This window comes from Balaenoptera borealis, assembly GCF_965194805.1.
Source record: "Balaenoptera borealis genome assembly, chromosome: 20".
Lineage (NCBI taxonomy): Eukaryota > Metazoa > Chordata > Mammalia > Artiodactyla > Balaenopteridae > Balaenoptera > Balaenoptera borealis.
Window position 1 is genome coordinate 18383801 of NC_138879.1, and position 17819 is coordinate 18401619.

The window sequence follows — 17819 nt, forward strand, 5'->3', positions numbered from 1 at the left end:
CAGAAATGTGTCCCTGCCTCATGGGGGCCTCAGACCACCCAGAGCCTGAGACTCCTCTGAGAGTGGCGAGCCTGGACCAGAAATTTCCTGAGGCCTCTCTGGGCCTGAGGATGGGCTGTTTATACCCTGTGCTGTGCTGGCCCAGGAGGTACGGTGAATGGGTGGGGTGGGGGCTCTGAGTGACCAGGTTCTGTCTGCCTCAAGGCTGGCTTCTTTCCTTGGAGAGACAGAGCCAAGGAAAACCAGAAACAGGCCCAGCAACATCTCTTTGGGGACAGAAGCCCAGAGACTCTGAGATGGGCGGAAGGAGGGAGTAGCAGCAAGAGTAAGGGAGAGGTGGGACTTCCCTGGTGGCCCAGTGGCTAAGATTCCGTGATCCCAGTGCAGCAGGCCCGGGTTCGATCCCTGGTCAGGGAACTAGACCCCACGTGCCGCAAGTAAGAGTTCGCATGCCGCAACTAAAGATCCTGCCTGCCAGCAACGAAGATCCCGCACGCCACAACTAAGACCCGGTGCAGCCAAATAAATAAATAAATATTTTTTAAAAAAAAATGAGTAGGGGAGAGGGGGCGCTCAGAGGGGGCAGGGGGAGGGTACAGACAGCTTTGGAGGTAGAGGACATGTTGGGGGGTGGTGGAGGGGGTGGGACTGGGTTATGCAGCTGGAGTCCCCTCCACTGGTGTCTTCGAAGGGGGCCCGCGCCAGCCTCCACCTTTTCCACCTCCATCCTCCACAGGAAGCATAACAAGCCTCTCCCTCCACCTGCTCATCCCCTCTGCCCCACTGCCACCCCTACGCCCTGCTCCCCCTAGGCCAGGGCCAAGCCCTCCCTCTGGACCCCTTCTACTCCCCTTCCCCTGGCCTTCCTGGGATCTTGCTCTGTCCAACCTTGCAGGGTCCCATGGGGGGCCTCCTGACCTTGGATCCAGCTTTGGGCAACGGGTGAGTCTTGAAGTCTTGGGGGTCTTACTGCGGATCTTGGGGACTCAGGTTTCTTTGGCCCCCATTGTCAGGAAGGTTCCCATCCCCTTTTTCTTCTTTTGTCTGGCTTCATGAGAGAAGACCAAGGGCCAAGGTACCTGGAGGTACCCTGCCCATTGTGTGTGTGGGCATACTCTTTGGTTTTCCCTCTCCCCTCAAGGAAGGGCCCCCAGAATCACAACGCCTAGATAGTTAGGTTCACATGAGGTCAAGCCACATCTTTAGAGCCCCATCTGTGCTCTCTGCAAGGCCCTTATCTATTTACACCCAACACAGTAGTGGAGGGTGGGGGCAGGGGGCCCCCTGAGCTGACTGTGTACAGTGACAACAGGGGCTGAGCCTGGGGAAGGCGGCCGTGCCCCAGGCAGACTGTATTTGTCCATAAACACAGTGCACCGCAAGCCCCAGGGCAGAGGAGGGGCAGAGAAACCAGCCCAGCTGCAGCTCCTCTCCTTCTACCTCCCTGGGAGGGGGGCTCTCCCGGGCCCACCCCTCCTCCTCACAGGCACGCTCTGTCTCCCAGCACCACCCCCGAGTTGTTTCCACAGCAAGCTGGACTATGTTCTGTAAACTCCAGTCCCCTAGCCAGGTAGCCCCCAGCGACAGGACAGGTGTCAGGCCATCACTGCACCTGTGTGTATGGGGGGTGGGTAAAGACAAGGAAGGAGGCCAGGGGGAGCAAAGGCCCTTTGTCGGTCCATGTGATGTTGTTTGTCGCTCTTTCCATCCCCTGGAGTGGTCAGGCTCCAACCCCCCCCCCCCCCACGGGGTCCTGTGAGGGGTCTGGGCCCGTGGGTCTCCAGGTCTCTACATGGCTTATGGATCTGGGGCCCATCTTTTAGCCTGAGGGTGCCCCTCGTTGTTCTGGGCCTCTGGGGGAATGGTGCGGCAGTGGATGTCCGTCCCGGTTACTTGTTTTGCTGCACCACCATTTCCCCTTTGAGTTAATGATTGGTGGGGAGCCCTAGGGATGCCATTTCTTGATTTCCCCCAGGCTGGGCTGCCTAATAGGTCCTGAGTTTCCTAGAGCCCCGGTTGCTCAGCCAATAAGAGGCTGAGGCCTTGCCCCACCCTTTTGGGGCTATGCTCTTGTATATAAAGCCCGAGGCCCCGGGTGGATGGCCCAGTGGGTCCAGCCCAACCCATTGCTGAGTTTTCTGTGACACAGCTGGTCCTGCTCTTTTTCCAAGATGCTGTTTTGGCACAGCCAGCCGGAGCACCTGTGGCCCAGCCCCGGGGAACTGTACCCCGGGCCACCAAGCAGCTTGCTCAGGTAAGGGCCACACCCCCTTCCCACAGTCCCCGAGGAAGGCCCTGCTCGGAGTTGAGATGGACCATCTGTTTCAAGCCAAAGGTTGTGGGCCTCCTGCTCTTGCCTTCCTTTGGGGGTGGGGAAGTGGTCAAATGTACCTGGAGTTCAGTGGGTCCCAGGACATCTCAAAACATCCTGACCACCCACCCACCCACTCAGGACACTTGTGGTGGGCATTCACTGGGTGTCAGGCAAGCCCTGAGGGTGCAAACAAGTAACTGATAGCAGATGTTTGCAAATGTTTGGTAGTATCTGGGATTTGTACCTTAAGGGAGGTCTGCTGGAGGCCAGAGGAGCTGAATAGGGGCCCCTTAGGCCCCCTGCTACAGCAAACTGTGGGCTCCCTGAAGGGAGAACCTGGCAGAAAGAGTCAAAACCTCTTAGAGGATGGCGTGGACAGGGCAGAAAGCCAGCAGTGCCCTCCTCTCCCTGGCAGGGAGGCCTTGCCCTTGCCCTACCTGAAGCAGGAAGAGCTGCCCAACATCCCCCGTGCGGAACCGCCCTGCCCCGCCTTCCAGTACGTGCTCTGTGCAGCTACCTCGCCAGCTGTGAAGCAGCAGGAGGAGACCCTCACCTACCTGAACCAGGGTGAGCTGGGCCTGGGGAAGGAGAGGGGCTAGTGAGGCAGCAAGCTCTGGAGGCGGGGCCCAGGGCAGGCTGGGGGTGGCAGGCAGCATCTCTGCCCCTCAGAGTGGGGCTCACACATCCCCTTAATCTCTCCCAGGCCAGTCCTATGAGGTGAGGATGCTCTGCAACCCCAGACTGGGCGATGCCACCCAGGGGCCCCGGCTGCTGAAGGTAGGCGCACCCCTTCCAGAACTGGCAAAAGCTGGCTATGACTATCCCTCTGGGCAGGAAGCCAATGTCATCACTGTGATGTCATTGTCAAGTAGAACCCTCTCAAGTCCACCTTTCAATTTGACCTTCACAACAGCTCAGTGGTGGGCAGGAATTGTTGAGGAAACAGGCACAGTGAGGTTAAGTATTCTCTCAAGGACACAGAGCCAGTAGGTAGCAGAACCAGGATTTAGAAATACATTTACATAGCATTATTCACACACATGATTCCTTCTTTCTCAAAAAAAAAAAAGTATTTAGCTCCCATTCTTTGCCAGAAACTGTTTGATGAGCTAGAGATTCAGGTGTAAAGAGACAGATGCAGTTTCCTTCCTCAGGGGGCTTGCATTCTGCTGAGTGAGACAAACATGTAATTACACAAATTATTAATATATGCAATTACAAATTGATTTACAAATCGCAAACTGATAAATGCAGCGGAGAAAAGAAACGGGTAGAGTGACTACGAGTGGGAAGGGATTAACTCCTCCATTTTACAGATGAGGAAACTGAGGCTCTAGGTTACTTCCTCAGTTTCACTGCTGGTGAGTGGCAGGTGGCATCTGGACACGGATCTAGTGATTCTAAGTCCTTCTGCCCCTGGAGGGTGGGAAGCAAGGTGGGGGAGAGGCTGGAAAGGTTGGCCTGCCCCAGGTGTGGGAACTGGTTCCCAAATGCCCAGGCGCCCTCCTGTGCCCGCAGAGTGTGGTGCGTGTGGTTTTCCACGACCGGCGCCTGCAGTACACAGAGCAGCAGCAGCTGGATGGGTGGAGGTGGAGCCGGCCTGGGGACCGCATCCTGGACATAGGTGAATGGGGAGGGACCAGGGACCCTTTAGGGCTGCTTTCTGTCTTAGAGGCCCTTGCGGATGGGGAGGGCTGAGCCCGACTCCCTGCCTGCAACCCTGTGCCTGCAGATGTGCCACTGTCCGTGGGGGTGATAGAACCCCAAGTGCTACCCTCACAACTCAACACGGTGGAGTTTTATTGGGACCCGACCAAGCGGACCTCCCTCTTTCTGCAGGTGAGTCTGAAGCTGGGACAGGGAGGAGGCTGGAGGTCAGATGTGGGTGGCAGCAGCCTAGGTGGGAAAGGAAGGTGAGTATGGGTGGTGGTGGGGGGCGTGATAAGAATGAACCACTTCCAGAAACACCTTGAGGAAAAAAAGATGGATAAATGTTGATCAAATCTCACCAAAGGCAAGGACTTGTTAAACATTAAGGCAAAGGAAGAAATTACAAAACATAGGACAGAATTTAGCTTCATAAAAAGTAACGGTCTGCAATACACAGGCAAAATTAAAAGGAGACATCAAATGGGAAAAATAGTTGCCACATATGACATATAATGTGTTATATAAAATGCTAATAATGCTAATAAAAATTATATATATATGTGTGTGTGTATATATATATATATATATATATATATATATATATATATAACTGGCAAAGACTTTTTAAAAACTGTTATTGGTAAGGTTTGGAGAAACAGACACCCTCATATCCTGAGAATGCAAATTGGTGCACCCATTCTGTAGGTATGTGGCACGTGGGCAAATTTTATTAAATTTAATGTTCACACTCATTTACCCAGTAGTTCCGCTTCAAGAAATGTATCCTATCGCAGTGTTCAATAAGTACACAGAGATATATTTACCAGCTATTCATGCCAGTGTCGTTTTTTATATTAAGAGATTTTAAATAATCAAAATGTCCATCAGAAGAGGATTGACTTTGAAATAAGTGTTTAGTACAGGTTTATAATGGAAATTGTGTAGCCATTAAAATGATGTCTCTGAGAAGTATTTCATGACAAGAGAAACTGCTTTCCCATAAGTAAAGGCAGAATACAGACTTGTATTTAAAGTTTGATTTCTACTTTGTAAAAATAAAAGTGTGTGTGTGTACAAAAGTTGTGGGGTTTTTTTCCCTTGCCCAGAGAAAAGATAGGAAGAAACAATACTTGAATGTTAACAGTACTATCTCTGAGAGGTGGGGTGATGGGAAATGCTTGTATTCTTCTTTATACTTTTTCAGTGTTCTCCATATTTTCTATGCTGAAAGATTTCCTTTTATAATCAAACAATATTGTCAAAACTCACCTGTAAGTCCCTTTTCTGAGTGTCCACTATAGTCTAAGCATCCGGACTAGGAGTCAGGTGGATGTGGCACAATTTCAGTTCCACCACTTCCTGGCGTGGACCTTGCCCAGGTCACATAATCTCTGTGAGCCTCAGCTTCCCTACCTTCAGCTGTTCTCCACAAGATTTTGGGAGGGCTACAGTGGGTGTGCAGGTCAGGAAGGCTTCCTGGAGTAGACTGCTTGATTTAGCAAAAAAAATACAGGACACTCAGTTAAATTTGAATTTTAGATGAAGAATTTTTTTTTTTTTTTTTTGGATCAGTATGTCCCATGCAATACTTGGGACATACTGATACTAAAAAATTATTTGTTTCTTATCAGAAATTCAGATTTAACTGGGCATCCTGTATCTTAACTGGCAACCCTACTCTGGAATGGGATGTACTGGTTCAGATGTGAGCAGGGAGAGCTTTCCCGGTAGAGGAAAAGCTGTGCAGGTGTACTGAGGTGATGATTAGGCTGGGTGGTAGGTCAGTGGGTTCATTGATGGGGGAGAGAGAGCAGCTGAACAGAAAAGCTTGATGCTTGAATGCCAGCCAGGGTCAGGGACTTTGCTTCTCATCTCATAACCTTGGGGAGCTGCTGAGGGATTTTGAACAAGGGAAAAGACCTAATAAAGTTATATTTTAAGAAGAAAGTAGATCTTAAATGATCTCACCACCAAAAAAAGGTTAATTATGTGATGGGGTGTTTCTGTGGTGGAGGTGTTAGCAGCTAATGCTATGGTGGGTGGTAATCATTTTCCAATATATAAATGTATCATATCAACACACTGCAAACCTTAAACATACACAATTTATATGTCAAATACATCTCAGTAAAGCTGGAAAAAATTGTTCCTCTTAAAAAAAAAAGTTATGCTTTAAGAATAGACACTGGTTGGGGGTGGGAAGTTGCTGTGACTAATGGCTGACAGGTGACAGACAGGTAACAGGTTTCAGGTGAGATCCCTTGAATGTGGGTGGGACCTGGAGTCACCCTTCTTTTCCACCTCAGGTTCACTGCATCAGCACTGAGTTCACTCCTAGGAAAAAAGGTGGAGAGAAAGGCGTTCCCTTCCGCCTTCAGATCGACACTTTCAAGCCCAGTGACAAGGAGCTTTCGCCAGAGCACCTGCATTCAGCTGGCTGCCTCATCAAGGTGTTTAAGGTACATGCAGCACGGGGGCCCTGTCCCCTCCCTTTCAGGGCTGTCACCCCGCCTTGCTGGCTGTGTGGATCTGGCTCTGCTTTGCGGCGGACCCTCAGCCTGCGGTTCCCCTCTTTGGGACTGTTTCATTCTCCGTGCACAGAGGGATGGGGCTTGGTCTCTTTCTCAGAGCCCCTCCTGTAATGAGAAGTGGGCAGGTAAAGAAGGCCTGTGAGGTTTCCTTGTCACCCCCCTGTAGCCCAAAGGAGCTGACCGGAAACTGAAAACTGACCGGGAGAAGATTGAGAAACAGCCCGTGCATGAGAGAGACAAGTATCAGACCGCCTGTGAGAGCACAGTCTTCATGGAGGTGTGTGTGCTGGGTGCGGGGGCGGGAGGGGAGGTCCGGAGAAAAGACCCTCGTTGTACACGCTGGGAAACTGAGGCCTCAGGGGCTGCGACTGCTCCAGGATCATCACAGCCTCCCAGTGATTCCACCTGTTTCCCGCGAGGACAAAGCGCACTGCCTGTTGTTCAAGACTCCGGGGAGCTGACGCCTTGCAGGCTGTCTCTCCTTGCCCTGCCCTGGCCGCCCCTCACTTCCGCTGCCTCTGCCTGGAGCATCTCCCTTCCTGCTGTAGCTCCTCCAGGAAGCCGTCCCCAAATCCCCCAAACAGAGCTGCAGGCTAGTTTACTCTCTTCTTTGTGTGGGAACTTGATCTACTTGTCAGGGACTCCTGGGCCAGGGGCCAAGTTTGGCCCAAGGCAGGCCAACAGCCACCACTGCCCCCCGCCACCCCCCCACCCAAATGTCCAGGCTAACCTCGCTGTTTGTCTACCTGCAGTGTTCACCGTGGCCAGAGCCCAGTTCGGGACCCCACCCGCCTCTGAGCCCTCTTGCTCTGACCTCCCCCAACTCCTGCAAGCTCCTGTCCCCGGAGAGGTGAGGCAGGACGAGCACCTTCTGTCAGCCCTTGGGGGTGAGAATGAAGAGAAGAGCCCCTCAGCCTAGGCAGCGGGGGAGGGGCAGGCCTGAGGGTGCAGCTGAGGCAGCCTCTGGGGAACACGTGGGTGACACCGGGACAGGCCTGGGGAAGGATGAGGGGGGCAGGAGACTGGCCGCCCTGCTTCCCTGAGCCTGACTCCCTGCTCCCCACAGGCTCTGCTCCTCACCCCCATTCGCCTTGGACACCTTGGGGGGCAGCCCAGCTCAAGTGAGTCTGCCCTTTCCACACTCCCACACCCCCTATTGCAAAGCCTTCTCAGCAGGTTCATCTCACTCTCCAGAATAGGGTGGCCCTGCCCCCTGGTGGGCAGATGTGGTATGGCCACAGAGAGCCAAATGGTTCGCGGATGACGCTGGGCACTTCCCTAAGGCAGGATGAGCCTCCCCTCTCAGACTTGGGACCTCCAAGGGCAAGGGCCATGTTTCCCCTCCACCTTGTTCTCAGTCCGTGGGTCCACGGTGTTATCTGGACCGCTCTCTTTATACCTCAGGATCTGAACCCTGGAGCCTCCATCCTAGAGACACAGCAGTGGTTGCATCGGCACCGGTTCTCCAACTACTGTCGGTCACTGGCCAATTTCACTGGTGAGGCTGGGGTCTGGTAGGGACCTGACCTGTAGGGGACTGAGGGCAGACACTCGGGCAGGAAGCCTGTCTCTGTCCTGGCTTGCTGTGTGCCCTTCAACTAACTTCTATGTAGAACTAACAGTTGGCAAGCACACTATGCTGCTAGGCTCTCTTCTCGTGTATTATCCCATACAATGTATACACTATCCCTGAGGACAGGGCTCAGAGAGGTTAAATAACTTACCCAAGGACACACAGCTAGCAAGTGGCAGAGGTGGGATTTGAATCCAAGTCTGGCTCCCATGTCTGGGCATACCAGGGCTATTTGTAGACTAACGTTGGATTGTATCCCTTGCCACCCTTGATCCCCGGGCTCTCTTCCCCTAATCTAGTCCTGTCTGACTTTGCAGGCACTGATCTGCTGAAGCTTACCCGCCAGGACCTTATCCAGATCTGTGGAGCTGCCGACGGGATCCGCCTTTTCAATACTCTAAGAGCCAGGTACTGGGCACTGCCAACCAGGGCCCCCTTCCCACTGTAGTGGCACTTACCAACTCAGCTGACACTCATGTTTCATAGACTGTTCAAGCCAAAGGCACCTGAAAGACCACTTAGCCCCACTTCTTTTTACAAAGGAAGAAACTCAGGCCCAAAGGACAGAGACCTGCCTGAGGTCACAGAGCAAGCAAGGCTAGCAGAATTGGGCTTAAAAGTTAGGCTCCTGTGACTTCTTTCTGTGGCCATCCCATCTTCATCACTCAATTTCTGGGGACAGAGATGGATTTTTCTCATCTTCTCTCCCCTAGGGTCCAGCATTCACTAAATACCTAAGAAAAGTTTGGTGACCCCTATCCCTAGAGACCTGGGAGGACGCAGGGTTTCTCCCAGGGATGGGGGCTAAAACTGGAACCTGTTAGTTCAGGTATGAATGTAGACTATTTTCCTGGCCCAGGCCCATCCGTCACCGGCTGACCTTATATGTCGCTCAGGAGGCCTCCAGGCAAGAGAACGAGGTTCCTAAGAACCCTGACTCAGGTGAGGTTCTGGCCTCTTCAGAAGACAAGAAACTCAGGTGTGGTTGCATGAAACCTCTTCTGGCCTGGGGAAAGGGTGACGCTCCACCATTCCTGGGACCCAGGGTGCCCTTGGCATTCTCATCTTCCATGACTAGTCTTCTCCTTCCAGGATGACTCCCTGGGTTTATTCCTCCATGCTCTACGCTCTGACTCCATCTGATCCTGTCCCTCTATCATACGGTGTCCCATCTCTTCTTTAAACTGGGGGTTCCTCTCAGCCTAGGCCTCCCCAAAGGTGAGGAATAGGAGGTGAAAGTGAAGTGGATTTGTCATTTTTTTTCCTTCTCTACTCCTTCTCCCCTGACCCGGGCCCTCCCAATGAGCCTGTCGCCTTGTCTTCTCCTTTCTCCTGATATCTGGGGCTCCCTCTGGGCCGCAGCCCCCACTGACTCCTGCCCCTGTGCTGCCCACACCCCCAGGCTTTTATCAAGAGATCTCTCTGGATGAACTCAGTGCTGTAGAGCTCATGGGGAAACTGGCTGAACTGCTGGCCCTCCCAGCCAATCAGATCCACCGGCTCTTCCACCAGGGCCCTGGGGGTATCCTCATTCTCCTCAGTGACCAGGTACATCGGCAGCGGTTCCCTGCAAGGTCCCACGAAGGCCTGGATCATTCTTCCCACATCAGGCCCAGTCTCCCCCTCCCTGCCCTAGCTTATTCCATTTGGTTCTAAGAACAGAATCGTCTTAGTGACCCCTCTCCCTTGCAGGTGGTTCAGAATCTTGAGGATGAGTCGTACTTTGTGGCTGTGGTGAAGAAAGGTAGGGCTTTTAGAGGGAGAGGCGTGTGTCTCTCGCAGGCCCTAGAAAGGGTAAGATTGTTTATACTGCCTCCTAAGTGAGATTAAAAGGTTCCTTGAAGGTGTGTTGTTGCGGGTGCTGTGTCCCAATCAAGGGGTAAACATCTGCTCTACACCAGCTTTGTGTCAAAGGGACAGGGTCATACAGCTAGGAGACAGCCATTTATTGCTCAGGAAGAAGTAACTGAATAAATGCATTCTCATGAGGGAGACATGCCCTAGTTTCAGGGAGTTTATCAGAAGGGAAGGAAAGGCCCCTACCCATCTTCCCGCCCCCACCCCAAGTCATACAAGTCAGAAGGGCAGGTGCTTGCTGGACACCACCTGGAGCAGAGCACTTCTGATCAGCTGGCTTGTGGTCCTGGTTATTCAGATGCCTGCCCTCTATCCCTCCTCTGTGCTCCAGTACCCAGGGAGGCTTCCTGAAGAGCTGGATCCAGGGTGGGGCTGGAAGAACACTTGGGTGCGGCAGAGGCACTGCAGGCTGCTTGGAGGTTTAGGAGCAGCACAGTAGTTAGTGGTGGTTGGGGCCCATCTCATCCCGGTGGTGCCCTTTCTTTCTTTTACTGCTTTCAGTGCAGAATCCAGATGGCTACTACCTGGTTCTGACCTAGGCCCAGGGGTGCCCTGCTGCAAGAGGAGGAGACTGGTGCCAGCCTTGGTTCTCTGGGGTCCTGTGCTCACCAGAAGCCTGGTTAAAATCTTCACCTGCTTCACCAGGCTTCAGGTGAAGAGCCAAATCGTCATGTGTCCTACCCCTGGGGAGGAGACAAGCAGCCCCCAGGCTCACATTTCTTTCTGCTCAACAGCAAGTTGTTGGAACCCCTGAGACACAGCCTTCCCTGCTGAGCTGAGCTGGCCAAGCCTGTGAGGCAAAAACCCTGGCAATATGGATAAGGAGCTTTTGCCCCAAGCAGTGGTGCTGAACAGAGTGCATTAATTCATGTTAATTTAAAATTTTATTCATCCCCTTTAAAAGTAAAGATATATGTATTCAATGTGTTGTCCAATTCTCTTGGTGTTATGGTCCTCCTGGGGATATGTCCCCTGCTTAAACTTACAGACCAGGGCAAGGGATGGAGTCTGGGACAGAGATATAAACAAATAAATCTGACTGGATTCTTTTCCCAATTAGTTTGGGCAAAAACTAATCACTAAAGCCTCCAAAAGATTATTCAACTATTAAATCACTGTGCTTATTTAAAACTTCAGTTCTAGAGACTTGGGAATTACTATAGCTATTCTTGAACAATGAGGCTATAGGGCTTTATTATTTTTTATTTAAGAAATGTAGTTGAATTAAAATTAATCTTTTAATTTTTAGGTCTTAACAAATCTTTCCCTATATTAAAGTAAATATAATTTCCTATGAATGTTTTTCAAAGTTCAAACTAATTTTGTCTTTCACTTTTAGGCCTGTAATCTACCTGAAAGTGATTTTCTCTGTGTATTTTTCTGTGTAGAAAACCAACTTTATATTAAAGTACTTTTAAAAAAGATAAGTGATTTTGGGCCATATTTTATTCCACTCCTCTTTTTTCATCCCCTTCCCTCAAAATTTTTATTATGGAAAATTTCAAACATACTGAAAAGAGAAAACCCATTTGCACGGACTGGGAGATAGGCCAAGATGCCATTATTAATCATTTACCCCATTTATCATTTACTGATCATCTTTGTTGAGTCCTAAACCTGGTGGCCTCTGGCTAGGGAAGGTAGGAAGGAAGAAGGCTCTACACTGGCTGAATTAACAGGATTAAAGGACAGGGGAAGGGAAAGTCTGCTTATTGAAGTTCAAAGACCTCTAACTTGCCTCCCTCAAAAGCCAAGGCTGCCTCAATATGGACAAGGAAGCAGGCACCTGCTTGCACCCCTGGAAGGGACTGTGGGACCCCGCTGGCCCCAGATGACCAATCCAGATTAGGCATTTAACTCATGCAGGATGAGAGGATTTCGAGTGAGCCCTTTGATTCCACAGGGCTCCCCAAAGGTGTTTCAGGGCATGGCAGATACCCTGAGATTTAAATCGAGGTTGCTGATTTGGCTCCACTGCTCGTCTCCACCAAAAGGATAGGGACCAAAGGCATTAGCCTTCGTGCATCTCTCAACCTAGGAGCCTCTGGCACAGACTAGATACTGAAATATACTGAAATGAAGCGAATAAAAGCAGGTAACATGCGAGCGTTTACTATGTGCCACTCTTATCACTTTTAATCTTCACAACACTAAAGCAGGTACTGTTATCCCCACTTTACCAACAAAGAACTGAGATAGAGGGGTTAACTGGCCAAGGTCATGTGGAGTGAGTTTGGTTAACCATTACACCACTCCCTCACCCCTTCCTAGTCCAGGTAAGGGCAATGCTTTGCACAGACAAGGGACTCACGTTGAATTGTTATTATCAAATTAATTAAGACAAAAGTTTTTTAGAAACTCTGATTTATATTATGTCTTTTGTTTTTCTTAGAAGCAAGTGGAATGCAGGGTATTAAATAAAGGCTACTGAAAAGGTACTAAATAAAGATTATTAAACAATTAATAAATAAAGGGTACTAACTAAAGGATATTAAAAAAAATAAAGATGCCAAAAAGAAGCCCCTTCATTCAGCCTCAGGAGCCTTTACAGATCAAGGGTTCAAGGAAGTTAAGAATCACAGCTCCAAGTCAGGCTACTTCCGCAGTAAAATGAAAAGTCTTCACAGCTTATTTCCTTTAATTACATCATAAACCAAAAATTAGAACATACAGGAAACAATAATAGTTACATAACAATTTACTTTATATATTCATATATAAAAAAACATTTTTTTTAATTTTTAAATTTTTTTAGTCCAAAGATTTTTAAAGCAAAAGGAATCCTCTACTGCCACCTTGGATTTTATTTATTTTAAATAACCCTCCCTCCCTCCCCCCATCCTCAAGCGCCAAAGGTATTGGGTGGAAACACAGTCACTTGGACAGCTAATGGAGGCTGGTGTTAAGTCACCACGTAGGGAACTGTGTTGGCCCCAGGGACCGACTAAGTGTTGGGGCAGGCCTGGTGGAGAAACAAGCAAGCGGCAGCTCCCACACACTGAAGCTCTCACGCCAGAGCAGGCCGAATGGCTGGACAAGGCTTAGGCCAGACGGCAATGTTGGGGATCAGACCCTGCTAGTCAACCATCCTCTGCATTTTACCCCTTCCTCAGGGGAGTGGGGATGGAGGCGGGGCAGTGCAAAGGGCGAAACAGCCTGGTTTGAAGATAAAAATTTCTCCCACAGCACCATTTACCCATCTCTGTCCCCAAGAAGAGTCTGAAAGGCAGGGGTCGTCCTCACAGTTCTCTGAGCTCTGCACAGGCCCCGGCTCTCAGGTCTGTGCTCTCAGGGTCACTGGAAGGTGGGCAAAGGTGAGGAGAGCAGTTGGGAAATGACCGAGGCAGGTTACTTGGAAGCAACTCCTGGGAGGAAAAAGGAGGCAGCCAGAATGGGAGGCATCTGAAGGGTGATCATAAAACAGGAATGGAGAAAGGCAAAATTAAGAAAGCCTTTCTCTCCCTGTAGTAACCTTTTGGACTGGGTAGTCACAGATCCTCAGGGGCCAGCTCTGAGAGCTGCAGCATGATGAGAAAAAAACCCCACAAGCATCTTATGATGAGCCCCATCTCATGGATCTTATATATGTTAGAGGTTAGTGTATAATTTGGGGGTAGGGTGAGGAGGGGAGTAAGAGAAGAAATCTCAGGTTCACCTCTTCCTGTACTTATTAGAAAAATTAACAGTCATCAGAGAAGCACAGATAAGAAATTATTTTTAAGGGAAGGAAAAAACTGATGTAAACCCAGAAAAGTAGCAGCAAAGGTTTCACTTATTACAGATCTATTATATAGCACTAGGGAAGAAAATCATTCAAGTCTTTAGGGGGAAAAGGTAAAGTAATTAATCAAACCATGCCAGTTAGAGACTCCTTTTCAAGTTAGGATTTTCTAAGACTTTAGGTTCTCATTCGCTAGTGCCATAAAAAAAGAAAACACAAAATAGAATAATGACTTCAGGGGTTGAGAAGGGTTAGGCTAAGGTAAGAAACACATACATGTATGTGAGCAGCAGTGTAGTACAGATTTGAATGAATAACAACAAGTAGTATAAGAGACAGGGACAAGCTAAAACTTAGTGGGGTCAATCTTTCTTCATCCACTTTAATTAAAAAAAAGAAAAAATCACTTCAAATATTTCTCTGGGTTCTTGGGGATATGGCAGAAGAGAATAGGTATGTGTCTGAACACCTCTCTTCTCTTACCTCTCCCTGGGGTGGGGATTCTCATTTACTGCCTACTTGCTCTTGCCCTGGTGAAAATCATGCCCAGAAGCCAACGGGAAGCACTGGTGGTGTTCAGTGGTGCCAATCCCCATCTGGATGACACTGGTTACGTGTGTAGAAAGTAGAAGCCCTCCTTGCCACTAAGAAGGGCATGGAGTTCATTACATGGAGAGGAAAGTAAACCTACTCACATGTGAGGCAGCTGTTTCTACATATTCAGGACAGATGCTTGTACCTGAAGCAAAGTACCCCATTTCCAGAACTGATTCTCTCCTCTACTTTGAATGTCAACTACCATTTCCCCACCCCAATTCTTCAAAACAAGACACTGAAAAACACAGAAAATAAACAGGGTCAATTGATACAGTTTTGGTTGTTCATGGTTCTTTTTCCTAAAAGGGCAGTGAACTACCCTGGCTGAGGAAGCACTGAGTCTCAACACCTGTGAAACAACCTCTACTAAGGGGTTATTCAACAAACATAGAAGGCAGAGACGGAGGAAGTGCATTATGGAATTTTCTTAACACACACATGAGTTTGTCCAACAATTTTTCTCTGTTCAAAATTAAGGGTAACTCTCTTGGGCTCCAAAGATTCACTCAGACTCAGCTGAGAAGTTCTTACTGACTTTCCAAAGGATCAAAGGCTTCAGAGATGCAGAACTGATGTTCTTAAGAATAAAAATGGGCAAAATAGGTAGACTTGCCTTGGGGGGGCACGGGGGGGCTGTGCTGCAGAAGCCCTTCACCCAGAAGACTCACTTGCCTCAAATGGTAGTTTCTGGTAGGTAGAAAGTTTGTCCCAAGGGAGAGGGCAAGGTTAGAGCAGCATGTTCTTTGCTGGAGAACCAAGATGTTAAGTCTGGGCATCTGGATATAGCAAATACAAGCCAAATTTTATTCCCAAATTATCTGGGTTAATTATACCCTATCGACATGGTTGTATACAGCTTTCTGTATCTTCCAATCTTACAATTAAAATTTATGGTAGAAATAAAGGTGAGGAGAGGCTGAGACTATTAATTCCCCTCACCCTCCTGACACTTTAGCGTTCTTTGGTCCAAGATCATTGTAAGCGGGAGGGTTCTGCCTCAAGACCTCCAATGAAACATCCTACATGTCTTCTCAGACAACACCTGACTAATTCACATCGCCTGGGTTTGAGGTGGTTAAAAATCCTAGAACTGGTGGGCAGATAGAGAAGGCAATCTTTGTATAAAATGTTCCGGAAGCTCAGAGCATACCACTGAAAGAGTCTGTCAGCCAGGATGCACAACAAGGATAGAAATCTAGCCTTAAATCATGCACACAAGGAGGAAAAAAGCAGAACAGTCCAATTTTCTTTAAACCCTTCCTCTCTCACTAGTGGCAACTGTCATAAGCAATCTGACTTTCCATAAACATTAAATGGACAAGGGTCCACCAGGATCAAGTGTTCCTCCCTTCTAAACAATACAGTCACCAAGGATATGCTGCCCACAGGCAGGCAGGAAACCACCTCTTCTTTCCAGGGACCCTCTCACACTTCCTAACAACTTCAAACCAAGACAGGTTCCAACTCATACTTTGTTTAGCCCCCCCATGGCATTAGTGGGTTATCAGACCAGTAACAATGCATTTTACAAGGCAATTAGAAGAAATAAAAGAACTTGACTGCCATATAGCATTGTAGCTATACTGAACCATTCAAACAGTTTGGAAAGCTCAAAATAAAGCATCATAAAAATATCTACCAGGTTGCCCTCTAAAATGTGATATAAGGAATATGAAAAATTTCTGACTTATATGTCTGCTAAATCAACTTGATGTGGAAATTTATAAAAACCACTTAATACTTTTACATCCACTAAAGAGCAGAACAGGAGGAGAAAACATTTTTTTACATAAAGCATGATGTGCTTTCACATTCCAGATATTGGAAAAAGGATGAAGGCAGATTCTCTTATTCCTCATATCTAACAGTTTGATTTCAAACTCAGTAAGCAAACAACAAAGATCACCCAGTGAAAAATGGCCTAAGCTACATGACAGTTACTGAATTCAAGGCTGCCCAGGATAGTTTGCCCAGATCAGGACAAGGATCCAAAGAGGAAGCTAAACTGAAGACACGAGAATAAATTAGCAGCATTGTTGGGAGTGAGATGGAAGCTTTCAAGATAGAGGGCAAGGATGGGTATAGGAAGGACATGGGAGAAGTCAATGCAAAAAAAAAAAAAAACCTGGAATCATCACCTTGATGGGGCCAATGAAGATGTAAAAGATACTGATGATGCTAAAAAATGTAAGGGGAAAAGGCTGCTTAGAAAAGAGATGATCCGGATGTATAGTAACTTTGAGGGCACCTTCTTACTTATTCCAAATCTCTTCTCTCCGTTCACTCTGTATTTTTTTTATTATTGAAGGCATATTGTGGAGTGGCTCTGGAGTCAGACAAATGGACCAATAAGTTTTTCCTAAGGAAGAGTTTTTCCTACATCTGTAAAGCCTTACTGGATTTTCAACAGTGTCCCTGAAGATGAGACAGGAAATACTATGTTCAGATGGCAGGGCCCTTCCACCTGACCAAAACTTACCACGTTCTGCGTTCTCGAAGTCCTGGTACATTTCATCAGCTGACAGAGGTTTTAGATTGGCATAAAAAATACATGTCCTTCCAAGCTTGATGGGCCAGAAGTTTTCTTCAGAAAGGAACAAGGTTCCTGCCTGACCACATACATGCCAGTGCTGCACACTCCAGGGCCTTTATTCCCTCACTTGACTCTGTTCTTGGCCCAGACAGGCAGGGCTCGCCTCCACATGGACCTGCACATGGGTACACTCTTTGAGAACAGAAACAGCATTTCCAAGACCTTCATGTACTGGTGAATAGGGTTTTTTAAATAAAGAAGTACCTCAAGAGCTTCAACTATTGGGAAATTCGAATCCACACTCACTAATAAATCAGGGTTTTGTTCAGACACTGTTGTTTTTTTTTTTTTTTTTTTTTAAAAACTTGTACATTAGAGCAGCTGCCCCCTAAATATTCTTCTTTTTAGTTTTGTTTGAGTGAGGACCCAGGGATCTGAATATTATCAACCACATCTGGAAGTGTGTGTGCACATGTGTGTATCTGTATATGTGGGGTATAGCCAGGAGAGTGGGTCTCACTTTAAAAAGTATATTCCTTATATGGTAATTTGGAAAGAGGATAAGGGAAGGGAAATGAAAAACACACATAATCTGAGCTTAAAAGGGTACAATAATAAAATGGGATTTAAAATAAATTAAGTGCTAAATAATGGTGGATAATACAGATTCCTAGGACCTTTTCAACTGATTGCTTGTGGAAAAACAAATCACACTTTATTCTTACATAGGCTGGTAGAACCAGCACCCACAGCATTAAAACAAGCCTGATAACAGTCTGGATCATGCAGAAGATGACCTAAGATTATAGTGGACTGCACATTAATGTCCTAAAAGACAAAAAGTCACCTTACTAAAAATCACACAAGGTCTCTAACCTTGATGTTTAGAAGTCTACTTCTCGTACTTCAGAAACTCATTTTATTTCCCTCATCCTCCATGATTTTTCTTTTTTCTTTTTTTTTTGGTGGGGGGAGCTTCTTCTTTGACTCTGAGTCATGGGCACTAAATTCCCTGCCCTCAGCTCTGGTGACCAGGCTGGGAA

At 48.0% G+C, this 17819-nt stretch overlaps 2 protein-coding genes across 6 annotated transcripts in view; one reads left to right on the top strand and one right to left on the bottom strand.

The window, feature by feature from the left end:
• The first annotated feature begins 1606 nt into the window (after nt 1-1606).
• On the top strand, nt 1607-12560 carry LOC309618940 (transcription factor CP2-like protein 1). 4 transcript variants are annotated; one of them, XM_082373500.1, is made up of 16 exons: nt 1611-2254; nt 2730-2881; nt 3018-3091; nt 3833-3938; nt 4047-4153; nt 6271-6423; nt 6662-6772; nt 7248-7345; nt 7562-7616; nt 7900-7993; nt 8386-8476; nt 8928-9010; nt 9471-9616; nt 9761-9812; nt 10427-10577; nt 10660-12560. In XM_082373500.1, the coding sequence occupies exons 1-15, from the start codon at nt 2172-2174 to the stop codon at nt 10462-10464; spliced, it is 1443 nt and encodes a 480-aa protein (XP_082229626.1). In that variant the 5' UTR covers nt 1611-2171; the 3' UTR covers nt 10465-10577; nt 10660-12560. The 4 variants fall into 4 exon arrangements, with proteins under 4 accessions (XP_082229624.1, XP_082229625.1, XP_082229623.1 ...); XM_082373498.1 differs by having other exon boundaries at nt 1607-2254; nt 9761-10577; XM_082373497.1 differs by having other exon boundaries at nt 1609-2254; nt 10432-12560.
• Nucleotides 12561-12566: 6 nt separating this feature from the next.
• The window catches only part of FBXL20 (F-box and leucine rich repeat protein 20), a 115766-nt gene continuing 110513 nt past the window's right edge, over nt 12567-17819 (bottom strand). For both annotated transcript variants that reach the window (XR_014238682.1, XM_082373496.1), the window contains one exon: nt 12567-16951. Coding sequence is in view for 1 of the 2 variants with exons in the window: in XM_082373496.1 (XP_082229622.1) it covers nt 16892-16951 (60 nt within the window). In the remaining variant the exon portion in view is untranslated. The remainder of the gene's footprint in view (nt 16952-17819) is intronic.